The sequence below is a fragment of the Populus euphratica genome, unplaced genomic scaffold (genome assembly GCF_000495115.2).
Source record: "Populus euphratica unplaced genomic scaffold, PopEup_1.0 scaffold24.1, whole genome shotgun sequence".
NCBI classification, from domain to species: Eukaryota; Viridiplantae; Streptophyta; class Magnoliopsida; order Malpighiales; family Salicaceae; genus Populus; species Populus euphratica.
In genome coordinates, this window is record NW_011499893.1 from 1,332,371 (window position 1) to 1,346,092 (window position 13,722).

The following is a 13,722-nucleotide window of genomic DNA, read 5'->3' on the forward strand; positions in this document are numbered from 1 at the left end:
TTCCCAAGAACGGTTATTGCAGCTCGATACCAATTTAACAGTTTCTCACAACCTAGCTCAGCTGGCTATGTTGATGATACTGAACAGCTTGTGGAAAAGCTTCTATGCCAGTTACTTGGAATTAAGTTTAATTCCAGATAAGAAGCATAGAAAAGTAAAATGTACAATGACCACTAAGAAATAGATCTCCAGAAGCAGGAAAAGGAATTCTCTGGAGGGAACACACGCATTATTTGAATTAGATAACGGGCAGGGAAAAAATAACAGAGAAATTTATGATACCTCTTCATAATCGCTTTATCCCCCCCACCCCTCTCATAAGTCAACTTGCCATGGAAACTTTAATTTGGAAATTTTGAAGAAACATATAGCTTCTTCACTTCCAACCAATCAAGGTACTCCGCAGAAATTCAGGGAATCCAACATAGTGAAAGAAGCTTTGGTAAAACAGTAAACTGGTACACAACGAAATTCAACATCCTGGAATAAAACGACGCTATCTAACAAATAACCCAAGTATAAATTAGAAAAAGAAAAAAGAAGAAATAAAACTCTAATACACAGGCAACAAATCCCCAGTAGAAGCCTTGGCAGAATCAGAGAGGCTCCACCCCAAGCACAAATGGAAGGTCCATCTGCGAGCATGTAATCAATGACGTATTCTCCGGTCCCCCAACATTAAATAAATATCTTCCAAGATAAGCAGCAACGGTGCTTCCACAATCTTACAAGTAACGCAGCAAATTATTCTCCCCAATCATAAGAAATATGGAACTCCTGTCCTGGGCCCTCTCATCTGGTTGTTTTCCTCCGTTTCTGTAAAAAACTTCACTTCCCTCTCCTATGAAACGACATAAAATATGAATACATATGAACCAACTGAATTCACAAGCAGAAAACAAGGACACTGACAAGGGTATATTGGGTTTGAAAACATGAAGATGCAGCAATGCAACATAATTCTTTAGAATAGTAACTTCATAACTTAGCAATGACCTTATTAAGCATGCACATAAATCATCTTTAATTTAAAAAAAGTACCAAGAACAGACAATTAAATATCATGCATCATTGAATAAAAGAAGACAACAAATGCGATTAAGCTCTCTTTTTTTCTCACTTGCAATGAAAATGTTTTCCATGCAACCAATAATAGCATGCCTCCCTTGATCACACAAAAAAACATAGGCAGTATACTGGTCTCTTATACTCACCATATTCTCATTGAAGCTCAATATAGAAGCTACATTTCCACAGCGGTAACAGTAATTTGGTGCAGACCAGACCTGAAAATTTTACAGACCAAAAATCACCAAGCTGGCTTGGATATGTTTGACAGCATATGAATTTAAGTTTCAGAGTACATACAGTGACTAAGCCTTTATCTTGAAACATGTACTTGAGACCTTCTTGTACAAGTTGGTGCGCTCGACATACCAGATCAAGATTGTTAATGTGATTGAACTATGGAAAAAAAAAAGAAAGAAAGAAAAACCAAATGTCAGATCAATATGACATTTGTTTACAGTGAATGGGACATGTTCCAATTAGAGGTCGGGTTCATTACCTCAGAAGTGACCCTAGAACCAAAAAGCCAACCTGCTCCTCGGGGGCTAACTGCCCATGTCTCTATATCTTCAGGATCACTCCACATGAGATCACAGAATGGCCCTTCATGTGGAATCTCACAATTCCGTTCAATTACTCTTATCTGCCATGTGATAGGGAGAAAAAAATGTATCAGTACAAACCATGAGGAAAAAAGGCAGCAGGAAATTATAGTCCAACATACTGCACCCCAATGGAGACTCCCTCTCTCTCTACATTGCGTATTGCCGAAATGCACAGTTCTTCAGCTAAAATACTACAAAGAAAAGAAAAAACACCTGATCGATAGTTCGGATGTCAGGAGAAAGACCACCATGGACGCAAAGCACCTAGAGGATTAAAAACAACATCAAGTTTTACCGTTATTGAAGCAGATGCAAATACAGACCCATCTACATAAATAAACAGAGATCTAGAGAGGAAAAGGACTACAGTATTCAGAGAGTGAGAGAGAGAGAGAGAGAGATGGGCTGCTGCAGGGTGGTTACACTTACAGTGCCATCTACAATTGCTGATAGTGTCAGATAATCAAAAACATCAGTACAATACCGCCATGCATTGGCATTCCCATACTTCCTCTGGCATTCATCATAGAAACCATATACCTGACAGAGATAAAAGTTATACCTTATAGCAACGATTACAATCCAAAGGGAAATTGTCAAGAAAGCAGAATTTCCCTCTTGGAGAATTGAGAACATTTGGAATGAAACACAACAATTTACACATTTCTTTTCATTGTAGCAGATTAGTACACAAGATTGGGGCTGGAATCCATAAGAAACCTCCACATCAGCATATCATCATAAAGATTAGTGGAAATCTAATTTATAAATAATTCTTTATAACTGTAAAGCAATTTTATTGTTTTAATGATGGCACCCAGAACTAGCAGAACTGGAGCTTTTCCAAGCTTGTTATCACTTTTGGCAATACTCGACAACATGGCTTAAAACCCAAACAGATTTGACACCAGCACTGAGGATATCCCACAAAATTTCAGACTCGTGTTCTCAAAGTTCCTGTATCTATTAGCACAAAAGAATGGACATGTGGGAACCTCGAAACTAAGTTTGGATGAATTAGTTTGACCATTTGAGCGACCAAAATATGCATGAATTACAGTATTCTTCATAAATTAACCAAATAAATCAACCTAAATGGATTGCCTTGAAACTAAAGTAATTTTGACAGCCTAACAAATATATTTAGTATCTGAGCAACATTCTAAATTTAACTTACAAGTTATTAAAACCATATCATGTTTCTGCACCTGAAAGTTTTAAATACTTCCATTAACTAAAAGGAATTCGAAAGTGTTCACGCTTTACGATGTCCAACAGCAGGGTGGCAAACCCTCTATCCCAAATTGATAGTCCACTTCCCTTCTTGGGCATCTCATTATCAGACTTGAGTAAGTTTAAAGAGTGCACTAATGAACCCTTAATTACCATTTTCTTGTTATCATAGGCTAGAGCAAATGAAAGTGTAATCCTGGAAGAATGTACCTCCCTTCTCCCCCAATAACATTTGGTTATTCCAGTATTAAATTAAACTTATAGGGACAGTTCATAGCCATTGAGTAACCATCATGCCCAACGGGCATGGCCATTTGTAACTTAACTGTGCTCATGGAAATCAAAAGCTCTGTCAGGTTTCTTATGAATAATGATAGCTACTAAAGCCAGAATTGACATTTTCTTAGACAAAAAATGGTGGAGTATTACACATCACTCTCTTGCACATGATAATGATTGCTGTCCAACTTAAAACATACCTGAGTTAGTTGCCTACTTTCATGATTTCCACGCAAAAGTGTAATATTAGCTGGGTATCTACAAACACAACCAAAAGATATAGAAAACAGCAAAATTAACTAGGTTCATCAAAAACATAAGCAAAAAATCTAAGATTCACTCATCACAACTTAGTGGGTGAATGATACAGCAGCTGGAAATAGCCTGACCAGCTTCTGGTCTTCAGAATTTGAGCTACTAAGGTGACCAGGTGGCAACTTCTAATGGATTTCAAGTTGCAAAGTTAACAAAGATCGAGATGACAAATTCCCATATGGCCTTTGGAGACCTTGTAATAATTTGGCCTAATATAATGGGACCAAATCTTTTTTATTGCAAAAGCTAAGTAGTTGTTTTGGCAGGAAGAAGGGTGTGCATTGAATCACATAATGGTATATCAATGCAGCAAAAAGATGGAACAAAGGAATGACAAGCACAGAAACAAGAATGTACCTTGCTTTGAGAAGCAAAAGAATAGTGAATACTTCAAGACTATTATAACCTCGATCAACAAAATCGCCCTGCCAAAGCATCGGGAATGTTTAAGTGAACTCCAATAAAAAAAAATGACATTAAAAAGAAGCAATAATATGGCATAAAAATGGCAGTAAAGTGGGATTTATCATACGGAGAGTATACAAGTTAGTTACCATAAAAATGTAATTAGTCTCGGGTACATGACCCCCAGTCTGGAAAAGTTTCATAAGATCATGAAACTGGCCATGAATATCACCACAGACAGTGACAGGGCTGTTAACGGGCTGCACATTGGACTCCTCAATGAGGATCTCTTTTACCTGTGTATTTAATTATTTATATATAAAAAGAAGAAGAAACACTATTATATACGGTAAAAGGAAAACAATCAAATTGAATGCATTCTGAATACCAAAGAATAACACGAAATGAAAGAATTGAACTAAGTAAGCGCCTTGACATGAAATTTATTGAGAAAGCAAACATAAAAGCAAAGAGTAGCATCAATTGCAGGAAGGGTTTCGATCATCTTGAGAGATGAAAAGCCCTAATGTGAGGAGGCGCTAGTCTAGAATTAATTGGCTAGCCAAGAAAACGAAAGTATCGAAAGCACGAAAAGACAAAGCAAGAGTTGCAGGGTTGGAACAAAATGAATCAATCCGTCAAGAAGGGTGCGGCGGATAAACCCTAATTGAATTCAACTACTTCCTTAGATGCTGAAAGCATTGGAAAGAAAGAAAGAAAGAAAGAAACCCTAGAAGAGAAAGACAGAAAGTATAAAGAATATACGTATTCGCAGAGAAGCTGGAGCTCGTCTTCCAAAAGATGCTGTCCTTCTTTAACCTTCGCTATCCATTGATCCAAATCCATCACCACTGACGATGACGCTGATGCTGATATTCCCCTTCTCTTTTTTCTCTCTCTCCTTCTAATAGTTCAATCAATCCACTACTACAGTAAGGAAGGGGTAGTCTCCTCTGAATACAAGTTGAATAGATCTATTTCTTCGCCTGCTCCAAATACTATTTTTGATTTCCGCAATAGTTTTTTTTATTTTTTTCTTTTCTTTTCTTTTCTTTTTTAAATTTATTTATTTATTATTTTTATCAGAGCATGACAAGAGTGGAGGCAGAGGCCCTCCTACTATTCTATACTGTACTATACCGTACTGTACAGCCAAAGACGTTGGTGGTGGGATGGTAATTTTTAGAGCGTCTTTTAAGAGTGGCAGCTACTGTTATACAACTTAAAATTATAAAAAAAATTATTTTAAAAAATATATATTTTTAAAAAATATTATTCCAAACATGTTCTGGGGACTCCATGATATCTGGGAATACATTTTTTTATTATTATTATTATTTTTTACTTTCAAAAGGAAAAATGAAAACCATTCATTTTGCCTACATAAATTTCACTAGCAAATACTCCAAAGAGTACTTCTACTTAATAAAAGCATTGATCTACCTATGAATGCTAATCAATGCTAACTATCTCGACTTTGAATTTTATATTTTTATGTTAATAATCAAAAGTTGAATCCATTTTACAATATTCATTAATTACCAAAAAAAATTCAATAAATGAATGAATTGTGAGCTTAAATTTTTATTATTATTTTTTAAACTTGTAAATTCAAACACAATTTTGAGTCCATTCTTTTTTTTTAAAAAAAAAAGAAGAGAATTACTATATTTTGAAATCAAAAGCATTAATTTGTCCTTGAATCAAACCCCATATCAAAGACTCGTTCAAAATAAATACTTGCATTGCTACAATAAACATGTACTCTATGTGAAAAAGATATAATACTTGAGGTGGCCCGAGAGTGGGTTGGGCCCTAAAAGGTCCGGACACGCGGTGCGGAGCCACCTCAGATAAACAGATCCACCAGAGAAGAGGGGAACCGACCATCCTGAAATCTTTCCTTGTTATTTCTCGTGTTGGGCGTGGGTCTTCACGTCGGATTCTTACTTCTTAACCGTTACCACCACTCGTGATTGCAGTGCCAATCGGATCTGGGTTTCGGTTGATTTCTTTCTTTTTCGAAAAAAGATGGGAGATCAATTTAGGGGTTCAACAACAGCCATTGATTCCTCTAACATTGGCTTTCAGCTCTTGAAGAAGCACGGGTGGAAGGAAGGAACTGGCCTTGGGATTTCCGAGCAGGGGAGATTGGAGCCTGTGCTAACATATTTGAAGAATAACAAGCGTGGACTTGGGGCTGATCATAATAAGAAATTACTTGTGAAGAAGAATAACACGACCGAGTCTTCTTCTGCCCCAGCTTCTTCTTCTTCCTCCAAGGACAAAAACAACCAGGTTAGGGTTCTTTTCTTCTAACAAAATAAAAATTAGCTGTTGTTATCCCGACTTTCACCAGCACTCTACTAGTTTGTGGTCCTTTGGGATTGATCAACTCTGTTATCTTGATAACAACAACTAACAATGATGCCATCCCGTTTTTGTGAATTTCAGGATCGCTCTTCTTCAAGGAAGTCCAAGGCACTGTCTAAGAAACAAAGGAAGATGCAAGAGCTGGAGAAGCGTTTACAGGATAAGGAATTTGAGCGGGGTTTTTTTCGCGAGTTTTGGCCTGATAATGTTTGACGATGGAAATAGATCATCCATCCCTTTTAGAATGCCTCGGCTTAGGTTTTGTACAGCAACTCTGGAATTATTTCATGCCAAAATTTGCAGGCAGGACGGGTCCTTGTTTCTTCCAGTAACTCAAATTTTAAATGTTAAACGTATGCTGTTCAAAATCATACCATCATGCAATGGCCTTTTACTTTCCAGGCCTTTTAAAGAAGGACCTCTACTTCCTTTCTATACAGTATGTAATTCCTTAAGCAAAACATCTATGTGCTTCAGCATTTACAGCTTGCAGAAGAATCGGTCTTGGATGATTCATTTCCTTTTCTTGTCATCCTGTTTGATGAGCTGAACAGGAGCGGCTGGTATCCTGACCCACCATTCTCTTAATCGTCTCAGCCACCTATCACTGCTTTCTTTTCTGTAAGGCATTTCCCTTGTGAAAGCTTCTAGAAATACCAAGAGAATCAGATGCTGCAGAGACGCAAATGCAAGCACAGCAGCTACGAAAACCAGCAATACAGCAACCCTTTCTGTGGCCTGGCATAAAGGGGAGGTATCAATTAGCAAGTTTGTCATGAAACAGGACTTGGCTAGTCTCAGACTTCCTGCCCACATGTACACTTTCAAATGAGAAAAGCTTTGTTTTACAGCTTCTAGTTTCATAGATATTGACTACCAACTGGCCATTTTGTAATTCATCTATGCTTATGCTATTAAATAAATGCATTCTCCTATTAGTATATGGATTTTCAACTCAAATTGTTATTCACAGAAGCATTGCACACACGTTTAAGGAAACTCATCAGAAGCTCTACAATCCAATATGTAAATGCTCCATTGCAGAAAGGTTATGCTACATGGATGGCATTGAGCTCCATTAGGACATATACCTGGGGAAGTACTGCAAGCAAGATAGCTCTTAACTTCAGAAGAACAATGTTTGCTGTCTGAATTAATCCTTCAACTTTTGTGATGGCTTCTTGCAATGTCAACAGCCGCTCTACAGCATTTTTATTTGGGGGAGCTGTAACCCTGAAGGCTTCTAAGGGCATCTTTTTGCTGACATACCTTCGTACCAACATTAGAACCGCACACCACACAAAAATGGATGGCAATATATACCTGGTCCAACCCCTATAAATAATCATGAATCATTTTGTTTCAGTTGGTTTCTTCATTCACTTGTGATGAATTGAAAATGTGCATGGCATGGCAAAAGTGAGCATTGAAGGATGTCAACTTGCAGTTCGTTGAAATATGAGAAAAGAGGAGAAATCAATGGATATATAAGACAACTCCAAAACATGAAATCCAGTTTGGCAGATGCTAAGCTTCAAATTAATAAAATTCAGTACCAATAATTAGTTTCATTAATGTATCAAAGTGCTAAAATCATAGACTATCAGACCATCAAATCATTATCTCCAGAATAACATTTATGTCATCCTTCTATAAGAACCAATAATCCAATTAGCATTGCTTAAGAAAAATTACCATAAAATAGCACAGCAGCTTAACACCAGAAACACCATCGATTTGAAAGGATCTTCCCAAGAGGCCAAATGATGGAGACGGCCAGCTGATTCTATAACCGGGAATAGCAATTCCTATAATGGAGTAGGAAAAAACAAAGAAATTATAAATGGAATGAGCAAAATTTGATGATATAAGCTTTGTATTTATGGTAATTCCAAAGAAAAAATCCACAATCATAAAAATCTTCAATGCCTGAAAAAATAAAACCTAGATGAATGTCTATTCAAGGGACGGGGCATATAAATACCCTGCAAATGATACTTTACTTCAAGGCGATCTCACTTGAAAAGATAAACAGTATAGAAACTTAAATTAGAGAGAGAGAGAGCTGCACAATGATTGAAATCATTGCAGCCAAGTAGTAATATTTGACATGGTAATGGTTCAAAAAGTTCTTTTTGCCTGGGAGTCTAGAGTACTGAAGTTCTGATTGATCAACCAAGCTTCCTGTCCAAAGAAGCATGGAGGAAGTAGCCCACCAAAACTTTTGGGAAGCATAAGAAACCCTACTTTCATGATGATAAAAGCAGTGGTGCAATTAGATATACTACCTTAGAAACTCAGTTATTCTACATGTGACTTTGTCCTAGTAAGGACCTATTATAATAACCTTCATTACTGCAACATTTGTATCAATCCCTTCAACCTTCACTTTGTCCACTGTTGCCCGTGCAACTTCAGCTTTCCCAGTATCTGACATTGACTGTTTCACAGATATTTCCAAAGGATTTTTCTCACCAGCCCAAAGATCCCCAAATGCTATAACTTCTACATCTAGATTTGCTTCTTTTTGTAAGATAAATCCAAGTTGACAAAGTGTCAGAAGTGCAACTGGTGAAAGTCTCAATTGCTGTTTTGCATGTGGAGATCCACTAACAGGAGTTGCATTCAGAAGTGCCAGGCGACTGGACAGAGTTTCCAAGATCATATCTCCCCGGGGAAGACTTTCAGCCAGTTTAAAAGCAAGCAAGGTTTTGTAATGAGATGAAAAGCGGCAGAGAGCTTCTCTAACTGCGCGACATCGAAAGATGCCCAGGATAGCCCTTGCAAGTACCTCCAACCGCTGAGTCTCATTGAAGTTGTTTTTCTGAATGAATCTGTGCACATGCAGGATCTCAAGACACACATCCAACCAATAGTCCCGTCGAGAATTGCTTTTGAATTCAGGAAACTCAAAATAAACAGGCTCTGCTCTGAAGCAAAAGAAAGGAAGGAGGAAGAGAAAGTTAAAGACAGTTGAACACTTGACATGTCTACTTATGTAAGCTCGTCAATTATTTAAAATATCAAAATTCAATCAGCAAGGTTATCAAATAACATACACAGATGTTGATTTGTACATCACAGCTTTATCAAAGAGACGAGCACCCAATGGTCCGGTTAATTCAGGTTTGATGACCTGCTTCATATCAGATGCCAGATCATATCTAACAGCTTTATCATATAAACCAACTCCCAATGACTCAAAGTAGATAGCATGATTAGTCAGTGTCAATCGGCCTACACAACAGAGAAAGTCAACAAATTGACATGCATTAACAGAGTCCTTGACAAATTTTAACCAAAAAATCAATCCATGAACAGGGCACACTGACCCAAAACCAAAAAGTTCTGCCTCTACATTGTTCTTGTAAGTAACAGGATCTACATATAAGCATCAAAAGGTACCAAAAGAAAACCCTCCAACCATTAATTATAGTTCACACAAATTTGAGCTGCGTAACTCTGGCACGCCATAAAAATATCTTTGAAATGCCAGTGAAGACATCTTTAATAGAATAGGTCACCACAGATGAATGCCAACCAGTCTTGTGCTTGCATACACAAGATCATCAATTTGTCAGAGAGAGAGAGAGAGAGAGAGAATTGACATGGTTTTTTTTCATTTGAGACGTGTTATTTCCTGAAGGTCAGTGTCACACCTACATTTGCCAACAGATCCAGTCAACACTAAAAAAACAACTTGACCTAAAAAGAGGACATGTTCATAGAGTAATCAAATGTTATCAATCAACGAAAGTGGAAAAGGGCACATTCAAAAACCAGTGTCCACAACACACATAATCAACACAATAAGCCACTATTATTATCCAAAATGCAGTTTGAGGCTTGTTAAAATGTCAAAATCAACAAATGATGCAATTAAAGGGTTAACAGATCAAAATCAACAAAGATGACGAAGTTGATCTGATCCCCTGATATCTTGCTCTGCACTTGGCAACTCACCTGGCCATGCTGAGATTCCAATATGCTGTAGAACAGGTTGAATGGGAATTGTACCGTCAACATCAAGGATGATCTCTCCTTCAGCAAGCTGATGGTTGGAAATCAAGGGTCCTGGTGTGTTCTTTGCGCTCCTAATGATCCTGCAGAAATAGAAGGAGCCACAATGTAAGTGAACACTGAGATTTTCGTCCATCTTGCATAGTCAAACCACAGAGAGAAATGGAGAGGCAGATACGGAACAAGGACAGGTTGGTAAAAATGTTTATGGAGATTTACAACAGAACTTGTTGTATTTCCGACACAGTGCCATTAGGAAATGTTAAAAATGAAATGGAAAAATAAAATGAAAAGAGAGCAATGGATACTTGTCAAGGCTGCGAAGGTATTTATCATAAATGAGAAAATGAAGTCTGCTGTCTGAAGAGGTAGTGAGCGAATCAAAAAGATTGTGGACGGTTATTACGTCAGCAACAGCAGGACAGGCAGGAGCAATACGGGCAAAAGCCTCTCGGCCAACAGTTGTTGTGTCATCAACCTGAACAGCCATACTTGTGGTAGTGGAGTAAAAAAGGGACCAGCCATCCTCATCCTCCTCTTGTCGTGTACCGGAAGAGATGCTGGTTTCCTACAATTGATGAATAGAATAGAAAAAACTTATAGAGCGTTTGAATAATAATAAAAAAGAAGAAATAAGAAAAGTTATGTAGCCACAAAGTAAGGGGTTGGGGTTGGGGTGCGTCTCACATTCTGTGGTGAATCGTTGACGGGAAGGGTATGAGTAGGCGAGTCCCAAGCAAGCATCATGTCATAGGTGAAGCGACGGAAGTCCTTGTCACTCAAATAATCAGAACGGGTTGTGATAATATGATGGAGAGCCTGATAGCAACAAAGCTCAAGGAAAATCCTTGTGTGTTTCACCAGTTGCTGGCTATCAAACTCATGCTCAACATCAAAACGACGCCGTAGCTCTTGCACTGAGACTGCAAGGATTCTGGAGTACCATTATCAACAACAGGTGGTTCATTTCTCATCAATTAAATGCCATGCTTGTTCGTTATCTTCTTTTTTTGTTTGAAAATAGATAGATAATCCCAGCAATAAATTCAAGAATGGTAATAAACGAGGCTGAATTGACTTAAGAAAAGAATCCAATTAGCCTAAAATAAATAAATAAGGAAAGAAAGAAAACGGAGAATGGTGAATGGAGAATGGAAGGAAATAAAGATGTAAATAAAGAAATGATTAATTACTTGGAAGAGCGAGAGAGTACGGAATGAGCGAGAGGAGAGAGGTGGGGAATGGTTGAATCGTCGCCTTCTCCGTCACCGTCGTATTGATAATTATTGTTATTATTTGTATTAGAGGGTTTGGTTGGGTGAAACAGGGTTTGATGGCTTTTCATGAAGTTCTTCATCATCGTCTCCATTTCTCCTCAGCTCCTTACTAAGATTACACTCCAATGTATTGTAATCCTATCACCCGCGCCATTTAACTTACTAGTCACCAGTGTTTTGGCGGGCACGGGCATGATCAGTGCCACATGGGTGCGAAAAAAGGCCATTGCTCCCTTTTTAAAAAAAAAAAAAAATAATTTTTTTTTATTGGCTATTTGTTAGCTTTTTTTATTCTAATTAATTATTAAAAATATTAAAATTTATAATAATATATGAATTTGTTAAATTAATATATGTATAAATAAAATTATATACTAATAAATATAAATTAAAATGAATTTTAATAAATTGATAAATATTTTGTTATGAATTTTACATAAAAAATAATAATAATGAATTTACTAATTATTAAAAGAGAATTACAGCTAAAAAAATTAGAAATATAATAAAAAAAATTAAAAAAATATTTAATATTTATATTTAATATACTTATACAAAACAACAAATAGGTAAGAACAATATTAATTTATGATAATTTTTTTAAGTTATGATTGTAGATATTTTATATCATATGTCAGCATAAAATTATTATCAAAAATTTTTATAGTTCTTAAAAAATTTAAAAATAAATAAATAAAAGTTTGTTTTATATTAAAAATAAAATCATTATAAAACAGTTTTAAAATATAAAATCTCAAAAAAGAATAATTATAATATAATTTTTTTATTTAAAAAATTTTTAAATTAATTTTTCTTTATATAACATATATTTATATAATATATAATACTAAATATTTATTAGTAATTTATTTCTTTATTTGAAAAATTTTTACTCCGGACACGATTACGAAGGGCCTGTTTGTTTCTGTATTTTAAAAGTATTTTTAAAAAAAGTTAAATTTTTTTTATTTTTTTATTAATTTCAAATTAATATGTTTTTCGTTTTATTAATTTAAAATTAATATGTTTTTTGTGTTTTCATTTTATTAATTTCAAATTAATATGTTTTTCGTGTTTTCAATCATTTTGATATGTTGATATCAAAAATAATTTTTAAAAAATAAAAAAATATTATTAATATATATTTTAACATAAAAAACTATTTAAAAAATAATAACAACTACATTTTCAACTCCATCACGAACATGATGGACCTGATCAGCGTTATACATCTCCCTTCGGCTCCTCCACGCCTTCTCTCTCCTCTATTCATTCTTACGGGTTATGGAGTGGGAAATTTATTTTCCAGAATTGAGAAAATAATTTTCACTCTAGTAGTTTACATATAGCATTATTACAAATTATAGGTTGTGAAATATATATGCGAATCATGTAAAATATTTTTATTTTTTATAAAAAAATTATATATATATATATATATATATAAGTTTTTTCAATATTTTTTATAAAAAAATTATATATATATATAAGTTTTTTCAATTGTTTAAAAAATTTGAATTTAGATTAAAAAAATTTATATTAATTAAATAAATCAAAAACTATATATGTGAATGAATAATTAAAAAATTATTAAAAATACTTAAAAATAAAACTTCAAAAATTAAGACACAGATATAAATTAAAATATTTAATATAACTGGACATTCACCTGGTTATGTTACTAAATTTATTTATTAAAATATTTTTATTTAAGCAAACGATAATATAGATAAAAATATTAAATTAAAAAAATATATTAAAAAATCATTAATTTTAAAACAAATAAAAAAAAGGTTGGGAACTAATAGGCTTGGTAAGCTAGGCTAGCCTGCTTGCTTGATCCATTTTGTCAAGATCTATATAAAATTGAGCCCTTAATTTTTTTTATTTGCAATTAAGGTGAATGACTAAAATTTTTTTTTAAAAAAATCAAATGATGTGTTGTTTATTTGATTAAATTCCACCCACATCATACTTAAATTTTTTTCTTTAAAACTTGTTTTTCAACCTCTTTTTCATCCAAAACATTGTGGAAACCATGATAAACTTATAAATAGTCTAAAATACCATCACAACAACCACAATCAACTTGAGTTTAGATTTTTTTTCGTGCACTTTAAAGGTAAAAAAGTACTTAATATAAACTT

General features: G+C 34.9%; 3 protein-coding genes across 4 annotated transcripts; 1 reads left to right on the top strand and 2 right to left on the bottom strand.

Moving 5' to 3' along the window:
• Window positions 1–207: 207 nt before the first annotated feature.
• On the bottom strand, window positions 208–5,002 carry LOC105131694 (phytochrome-associated serine/threonine-protein phosphatase). The gene is made up of 10 exons (XM_011034784.1): window positions 4,671–5,002; window positions 4,055–4,201; window positions 3,858–3,925; window positions 3,386–3,443; window positions 2,103–2,213; window positions 1,887–1,937; window positions 1,568–1,711; window positions 1,369–1,464; window positions 1,215–1,286; window positions 208–841 (listed from the first exon to the last, which is right to left on the bottom strand). The coding sequence occupies exons 1-10, from the start codon at window positions 4,749–4,751 to the stop codon at window positions 758–760; spliced, it is 912 nt and encodes a 303-aa protein (XP_011033086.1). The 5' UTR covers window positions 4,752–5,002; the 3' UTR covers window positions 208–757.
• A 620-nt stretch (window positions 5,003–5,622) lies between these two features.
• On the top strand, window positions 5,623–6,649 carry LOC105131698 (PIN2/TERF1-interacting telomerase inhibitor 1-like). The gene is made up of 2 exons (XM_011034791.1): window positions 5,623–6,203; window positions 6,360–6,649. Exons 1-2 carry the CDS (start codon window positions 5,937–5,939, stop codon window positions 6,489–6,491), a joined length of 399 nt encoding a protein of 132 aa, XP_011033093.1. The 5' UTR covers window positions 5,623–5,936; the 3' UTR covers window positions 6,492–6,649.
• On the bottom strand, window positions 6,607–11,766 carry LOC105131697 (polygalacturonase inhibitor (DUF639)). Of its 2 annotated transcripts, XM_011034789.1 has the most exons (9): window positions 11,492–11,765; window positions 10,986–11,232; window positions 10,607–10,866; window positions 10,242–10,381; window positions 9,338–9,515; window positions 8,626–9,208; window positions 7,974–8,086; window positions 7,370–7,613; window positions 6,607–7,016 (listed from the first exon to the last, which is right to left on the bottom strand). In XM_011034789.1, the coding sequence occupies exons 1-9, from the start codon at window positions 11,665–11,667 to the stop codon at window positions 6,792–6,794; spliced, it is 2,166 nt and encodes a 721-aa protein (XP_011033091.1). In that variant the 5' UTR covers window positions 11,668–11,765; the 3' UTR covers window positions 6,607–6,791. The 2 variants fall into 2 exon arrangements, with proteins under 2 accessions (XP_011033091.1, XP_011033092.1); XM_011034790.1 differs by lacking the exon at window positions 9,338–9,515 and having other exon boundaries at window positions 8,626–9,203; window positions 11,492–11,766.
• Between the last annotated feature and the right edge of the window lie 1,956 nt (window positions 11,767–13,722).

Bases quoted from the DNA above. Each gene is read 5' to 3' on its own strand.
- LOC105131694 (XM_011034784.1), bottom strand. From the start codon at position 4,751: ATGGATTTGGATCAATGGATAGCGAAGGTTAAAGAAGGACAGCATCTT. The intron at 4,202-4,670 runs GTATATTCTTTA...TTAAATACACAG, and splicing joins TCCAGCTTCTCTGCGAATAC to GTAAAAGAGATCCTCATTGA. The intron at 1,287-1,368 runs GTATGTACTCTG...TAAAATTTTCAG, and splicing joins AAGATAAAGGCTTAGTCACT to GTCTGGTCTGCACCAAATTA.
- LOC105131698 (XM_011034791.1), top strand. From the start codon at position 5,937: ATGGGAGATCAATTTAGGGGTTCAACAACAGCCATTGATTCCTCTAAC. The intron at 6,204-6,359 runs GTTAGGGTTCTT...TGTGAATTTCAG, and splicing joins CCAAGGACAAAAACAACCAG to GATCGCTCTTCTTCAAGGAA.
- LOC105131697 (XM_011034789.1), bottom strand. From the start codon at position 11,667: ATGGAGACGATGATGAAGAACTTCATGAAAAGCCATCAAACCCTGTTT. The intron at 10,867-10,985 runs GTGAGACGCACC...CATCAATTGTAG, and splicing joins TCAACGATTCACCACAGAAT to GAAACCAGCATCTCTTCCGG. The intron at 7,614-7,973 runs GTAATTTTTCTT...GATTATTTATAG, and splicing joins AGCTGCTGTGCTATTTTATG to GGGTTGGACCAGGTATATAT.